The sequence below is a fragment of the Macrobrachium rosenbergii genome, chromosome 3, assembly GCF_040412425.1.
Source record: "Macrobrachium rosenbergii isolate ZJJX-2024 chromosome 3, ASM4041242v1, whole genome shotgun sequence".
Lineage (NCBI taxonomy): Eukaryota > Metazoa > Arthropoda > Malacostraca > Decapoda > Palaemonidae > Macrobrachium > Macrobrachium rosenbergii.
The window spans coordinates 59,257,521-59,265,312 of NC_089743.1; the positions used below are offsets into that span (position 1 = coordinate 59,257,521).

General features: G+C 38.7%; 1 protein-coding gene across 4 annotated transcripts in view; it reads right to left on the minus strand.

Annotated features, from left to right (window-relative positions):
• Positions 1-7,160, minus strand: part of BRWD3 (bromodomain and WD repeat-containing protein) — a 234,317-nt gene extending 227,157 nt beyond the window's left edge. For 3 of the 4 annotated variants that reach the window (XM_067133568.1, XM_067133553.1, XM_067133545.1), the window contains exons 1-4: positions 6,915-7,160; positions 6,766-6,824; positions 6,658-6,687; positions 6,419-6,478 (exon numbers count right to left, since the gene is read on the minus strand). In XM_067133568.1, the coding sequence (XP_066989669.1) occupies positions 6,419-6,478; positions 6,658-6,687; positions 6,766-6,824; positions 6,915-6,990 (225 nt within the window). In that variant the 5' untranslated portion in view covers positions 6,991-7,160. The remainder of the gene's footprint in view (positions 1-6,418; positions 6,479-6,657; positions 6,688-6,765; positions 6,825-6,914) is intronic. The other variant, XM_067133560.1, reaches the window with a different exon arrangement.
• Between the last annotated feature and the right edge of the window lie 632 nt (positions 7,161-7,792).

The following is a 7,792-nucleotide window of genomic DNA, read 5'->3' on the forward strand; positions in this document are numbered from 1 at the left end:
ATAACCATATTACGTACTGAAACCTGGTAGCATCTAATTAAACTGGGAGCAACGTGCAAGATTTCTTTGCTCAGCGTTTTGACGCAAGAAATCTCAAGAAAGAGAGAGAATGTAGATGCGAGGGCTAAAATGATCACTCGAGACCGTCACAAGGGAAATTCCGACGGCTGGAAATGGCTTTAATAGCGCGTGAAACATGAACGAGAATGGTTCCTCAAGGTAAAAAATATCACATTATAAAAGGACGATATAAACGACAATCGCCGCTCAAGCTTAAAATATCAAGACTAAAAAATGTTTGAAACAAGGCGTTTTAAAAGCTACGGAAATAGGTGGGAATGAGCATTAGGACCTTGTGGAAAGATAAGGGGGGGGAGTGGAGTGATTAGACTAGCGGGATGGTGGGGAAGAGGGAAGCGGGCTGGGTGAGGTAAGCATCGCTACAGTGGAAGGGATCTGAATTGAGGGAGATGATGTGATCTGCGGCTAGAAAGGGTCGGGAAGCGATGGAAGGAGGATGCTAGACGGGGGCTCAACAGCTTTGCAAGCAAGCTCACACGCCAGAAAACAAGGTGGAAATAGGTAGTTAACTAGCCTATGGTTTTCGTCACATTTTCGGCAACACTTAACTGCTCAATACGACTGAAAGGCGACCGAGAGGACAAACCTTAGTGGTTCAACAAAGCATTTACTCAAAGAAAACGGTTTTCACTGCCGTACTCAGCTCAGGAACGAGAAATATTGAGATTCAACTGAAGGAACTTCACATGACCGGGGTGGACAAGAGGTGAATTAATTCGCGCAAAATACGAAATTCTTGTGCAGACCTGCGAACACGCATGCGCCCACCCCAGTGACTAAGTACAGTTAAAAAAAAAAAGGTACGCAGATTACCGACTCAATGTCTGCAAACCCTTCTGGTCTCTCTGGAAAAAGAAAGAAACTGCTTTAGTTTTCAAAGAAAGTCGGATCAAACCTAAAAACAGTACCACAAAACTACTGTATAATCTTGAGAATTTGTAATTTGGGGATAAAAACAATCAAAAGCCAAATCTAAAACAACAGTACGCAATGGGTGGTACAAATGAAAAAGTGCCTACTCCGCATGCAAGACAGGCAAAACGTATGAATGATCACTGGGAGATGACGAATAAAAGAGCAAATACGTCATGAATTCAATTATAAACAGCAAAGGAAATGAGAATGTCGGTTTCGGGACTTAATCTGAACTATAATTATTACAAAGAAAACTGAAGGCGAATTGGATTCAGACGAGGCTCAAGAGGGACCCAAGGGTGCAAAACCCCTCGGTGTACCTGGAGTGATAGGCGACAGAGATTAAGGGATGTGCCGCTATTACGAGACAAAATCAACTTAGTTTCAGATTACATGTGTGACAAATAAAATCATGCGTTACCTTACAATCATTCACAGAGGATACTGCGCTCTAAGGTAATTATAGTTTTACATATCAGCACAAACACCACCTACTGCTGGAAATGGAGAGCCAGGTACCTTGAACAGGTGTATTTCAGCAGTTAGGTGTTTCCCCTTGAGGTTAACAATGAAAAACAACGCAACAGTCCCCGCCACAATTCCAATTTTAGCTGCCAAACGAAGGATAAACCCCCAAGCCAAAAAATTCTATGTGCTGGCTTTCCCACAAATGCTTTAAAGCTGGCTCGCAGCAGCAAGTGTCACCCAGGCTCTACGCTGCACCACTCTCTACTCTACTTGCACCCTTGGCACCTAAGCTAAACAAGCACCCCCGGGGTTTCAGATTCTCAATTTCTCACACGACTTACGCATTATACTGTACAACCTTACCACCTTCTTCCCATGTGACGACACCACGCCAAAAGTAAGATCCATCTGCTTTCCACCCATTCTTCCACTTCATGCAATCGCATTCAACTCCCCATTCTAAATTAGGCTTTACTTAACGGGAACAATTCTCTCTTACGAAACTTATTTCAGAGCTACAGTGTATTTCATCCCTCATTTTTTCTCCCCATCGAGCGTTTTCCCCCTTGTCTGTTATTAGTGATAACGTTCTACTCCAAGCTACTGTTCAATCCGCCCCATTAAAATGCTGCTCCATTCACTGAGCCATCTCAGTAAATTCCATCTGTCGTCCTAATGTTACTGTAGCTCACACTCACTTTCCACTTCCTTGAAAATGGACTGTAACCTTTCACTCATCTTCGCAGCTTCTTTAATATTAGTTTCATTACCTAATTTAATTAACAACTCGGATTCTTATGGAACAAGTCAATGCACCATGAACTTAAACTTGCAAAACTTCCTAATGTGCAGAGCAACAACAAGCAATGAAGGAGTAGAACTGAATATATTATATACAAAATCTTTTAAAATGTTCTAAATTCACAAAACAAAACACAAAATTGTTGTAAGATTAAAAACAAGGATGTATAAATATATATAAAAGGAAAGGAGTTTAGCAGGGTTATGGCATTGTCTAAGGTTAGTTTATTGGTTAAACGTATCCCAGCCGACACAGTGCTTCTAAATATGTTACCTGCAATGACCATGCAGCTACAAACCATAAAGGTGATACTTCGATACAATGAGCAAATCAATTCAGAGGAAATAATGTTAGCGTCCCAAAATACCATTAACACTCAATCATCCATAAACATAAGCCATTCTAAATTACCCTCTCACTTCCTTCATCAAGTCTCACCATGCCCACACCCACGGGGACACTATATTAGTCTACTATTTCAACAAAGCATCAATCTAGCCTCTCTGAGGTAGTCTTTCAAATGAATAAGAACAATGGTATCCAATAAAAGTTTTCCTACACACACTCTATATATATATAGTTCTCTTAACACACTTTCACACAACACAGGTGCCATGAGCACGACTGTTTTCTTCTCTGGCACCCTTCTAGAACTTCAGTGTGATTGCTACTGACCTTGAATGAAAAGGCCCGCTCATCATTCAAGGGTTTGCTCCATCAAAGGCTCCACAACCCTCTACTAAGGCCTCCTCTATTGGGCCACAGTGTAGTGACTTCCCTAGCCATTGGCAGTAATAAGTACGTAGTATGCTACTTATAACTGCAGTCATAAAGTGACTTCTACAGAATAAGAAAACTAAGACATGTAGGTGAAATGTTGGAGGTATTTTGGTAACATTCACTACATGGAGGACGCTACACTGTTGACTGGACTGGATGGATGGATGGATGAGTGGGAAAGAAAAATGCTGAAACAAAAGGACCAGAATATTCAGGAATTGCAAGTGGGAGCGCAAGGTAATAAGAGACCTGTACTGTAATATATGCAAGAGGTCTGCACACTGCTACTGATGCTGTGGAAGACTTACACTTATACAGGGCAAACGTAATGATTTACTCCCAAATACCTACACAAATCAGCTGTTTACTTTCTCCCACCATCCATTCACTGCTCATACTCCTAGTATCCATTAATCCTCATAAACTTGATCTTGCTCTAAACTTTCTCCTTTTGTAAACACTTTCACGAGTTGCTAGTTTCTCCTCACTACCCCAAATCAGCACTGTATCACCTGCAAACACTAGCCATTCCAGTCTCCCTAACCTAATTTCTCATCCCAGAGCTTTGAACTTACATCTACTTCCGTCATTCGATCCATTACGGTATTAAACAAAGAGGTACAACACTTAATCAGTCCAACTTGTACAACGAACCAGTCACTTGCCTGCTTCCATAGTCTAACACCATACACCCTCCACTTTCTTCTGGTTTGATAAGCTTTTGTTTTTGACAGCTATATACAACTTTAACCCTTTACTTTCACTCTCTCCAGTATACTAAGTAATGTGATGGCCTTAAAAATCTTGACCCATCTCTGTCGCCTTCAGCCTTACCCACCGTCACCAGGCTGCACTCAGCATTTTTCTGTGTAATTTCTCATCTGAGATCCATTAGCTCAATAAGTGTCCTCTATGTACTTCCTCGTAGTGCTACCTTTCACTCATAATTAAATACCTGCTAGCTTTCTCAACCTCAAATAATTTTTTTTTTTCCATTACATGTCTCGTCCTCTCTCGCACTTCTCTTGACCACATCATCCTTTTGCTTGTAATCTCGCACACAACGTATCCTTGTCTTGCAACTGCACCTTATATAATCTTTGCTTTCCCTTCAGTGAACTTATTCCCTTATCCCACAACTTACTTTTCTTGTTGCCTAGAACCAGCCGCTAAAAACCACAACTGATCCAGGTTCACTGCGACTCCATCCAGTCATTTACATGCTCCTTATATATTCTATTTTTTCCTCGGGCCTGGGCATATTTTCATTCATTTTTCCAGTAAATACTCTTTATTCAACCATTTGTCTTTATTAACCTTATAACTACATTTTCACCCCTTTAACTACAACTTGCGCTTCACCAAATGTAATAATATATATATATATATATATATATAATATATATATATATATATATATATATATATATATATATAATATATAATGGGTGTATATACGTACATGTATAAATATACATATAAACATGTATATAAAAATTAAATATTTGCTCACTTAAGCTATATATATAAGTTATATGACTAATAATTTATAACCAAAAATGAGAAAATACACTGAAGCAACAGCAAGTCATAATGCTAGCTGAGAACTAGTGGTGGCCTTTCCGCTTCTTAGGTATGAGCGGAGAAGCCACTGTCATAACTGCTCGACTATTTTTCGTTTTTATTTGTATACATCATAACACGAGTTTCGAAACCACATGCTTTATTTACGCTATATTTTGAAGCTTTCGGCTAATGAATGTCAAACAGAAACAGGAGTCCCAAGATCTTAAAATAACGGTAAATTATATTCAGGGCACTAGTGCAAGGCAAATTATATACACGCACACATATCTATCTATCTATCTATCTATATAAACAGGCGCTACAATTTTGTCATGCTATAGAAGCCAGTGCATACTGCCTAGCATAATGCATATGCAAAAGTGCATGACGTTCTTTACGGCCAGTCACGGTATCCATTTTCTACATTTCCACCCTCCCGTATCTTTCAGTGTAGCTGTAGCTGTGTGCAGTATATATATATATATATATATATATATATATATATATATATATATATATATATATATATATGTAAAATGTCACATCACAGGTGAAAAATAAGAGACGGGGTGTAGGACCTACACCCGTTTTTATTTTTTGCCTGTGGTAATGTGTGATAAATGAATCACATACAAAAGTGATTGTAATCATACACACACACACACACACACACACACACACACACATATATATATATATATATATATATATATATATATATATATATATATATATATATATATATATATATATATATATTAGATCCTAGCGCTGGCACGTGACATTTAGCCAAACTAAAATCAAGATGCTTTCAACGGTGAAATTCCGGACTACCCAAGCCGTACGTACCCTATGACCAGTAAAACGGTAATGTATTAAGAAATGTCCACTTGTTTAACACCTTTTCATTGTTTAAAACACGAAATCGTCATTAATGACAAGAAAATGGAATATATGTGACCATAACTGTGAATATCATGGCAGGGGGTATCTACAATAACAGGATTATCAAAACACCAATTATAAGGTATTCAATTACATCAGAATATTTGGACCTAAACCAAGTAAGCCTCCAACAGTTTACAATCGATGGAGAATGAACTCAATAGGAATTTAACAGTACCAGACTTTTAAGCCAAAATCCATATCGCCTGCTGCTTTCAGCAGGTGCATAAATATCTATATATATATTTCCATTAGGAATCAAGCAGTTGTCACTAGATTTCAATGATTTGCATGGCTCTGCAGCACGTTCTTTGTTTCCCCGTTCTATGCTGCACGATATTGATCCCTACAGCAGACCACGCCTCCGACCAAGCTGTCGGCCAATCGCCGGTCAAAGAGACGTCCCGACGCAACACTTTTGGCACGCCATTGGCTCAGAGCCTCCAGAGAGAACGGCTGGCAGACTCCCAGTGGATGTTACCAAGTCGTAATATTATTGTAATTTTTTATAGGCAGTCGAAGCTCGTTACTAGTCAAACTTTCCCCATTAAAATTGAATTACCATCACACGCTACATGATTAAAGATACAGAATGCGCCTATGACATTTTACCAACAGAAAGAGGAAAACTGAAAAAGGTGGCAACACTCCTCACCCATCTGTCTGCCGTGTAAGCCTGTCTGCCAAGTGCCTGCCTCGTACTCTGAAACCTATCTCCCTCTCCACTGTCATATTTCAGTTTGACCAAGAGCGTTTCGTTCTTAGATATTCATTATAAATTTACAATAATTTCCCAAATTATCATGAATAAAACTATCTTCATGCAATCACTTAAAATAGGATTAAATACATGGTACTTACCACTTCTGAAAACGTTTTCTTTTTCTCATTTCCCAACCAATCGTGTCTTTTAGGAAGTAACTGAAAATGCAAAATACAAAAACAAAAGGTTAATGTGGCAAATTGGGGGGTACGTAGTGGAGAGGTATCAGGGGGAGTCAAACCCCACTATCACACCCCCTCCCTACTACCGGCATATGAGAATGTACACAAAACCACGTGTTCCATCAGCTGACAGACGCTACAAACGTCTAACTCACCTCATTTTCCTCGATTTCAGCTTTCAGCACCTGAAATACAGGAAAAACGTGTTAGCCCCAGCCAACTTTGAGCCACAATATTCCACTCAACTAGTACCTAAACCTTACCTCATAAGCCTTCTTACACGGTCCTGCAGATAAATACTTGACCATCAAATAGTACAGCTCTGGAAGAGAGAGAAAGACACTCCGTTAGACCGCGAAATTCACTTCACTTTGAAATATCATTTGTGGCATTCATTCGACACTGAACTCACCGATTTCTATTGCACTATATTGCTTATTCACTGCACTATCACACTGTGAGGTTGGAGGAGTCACATCCATAGTCATATATCGAATTAAATCCAAAATAATCTGGGTCACTCAGCAACAATCTTTCACAGCATTTTCGTTCCTTTCTCTCTCATTTGGGCTGAACAGGGCCGCACACCATTTCTGACGTCGACGGTCACACGCAAGGCAAACTAGTTCCTTCTCGCCTACGCTTATGTGCTTAAATTGTGATTATTATGAACTCAAAATCACGTTCACCAAATAACTGAAGATTATTATAGGTACGCTGAAATATATGCTGCTCTAATTTTGTTAATAATACATATTGCCCTAGACAAGCGCGGAATATCATTTTCATCCGTTGTTTTTGTTTAGCATTTAATTTAGCGATTTGGAATTTTACGATAAAAAACACTTTCTGCTAAAAGTTTTGCGTCCACTTGATTATGAATTAATTTAACAGTTCATGCTATTACCATATAAGGACTGATAACTGTATTATTGGTTTACCTTAGAGGTATTTGTATGATATTTCGGTTAAGCATAGTGACGCTCCGAGGGCTAATGGTGCTGCCAGACGTAATATTATTGTAAACGTATCCGAAGAAAATTTCAGAAGAGTACTAATATAATTTGATAGTTATAATTTATTGCTTGTTTATATGTTATATTAGTAGATTTTTTCTATCGAAATCGGTGTTAAAGTTGCTCCTCACACAATATAAACACCGTTTCTTTATTTTTCACCCAAAGACATATTGTTTATTGGAGTAAATATCACATTGCTACTATAATGATATTATTATCAAATGCGTACTTCTTAAGCAGAGTTTCACGAGTTTCCAATATGCGAGAATTT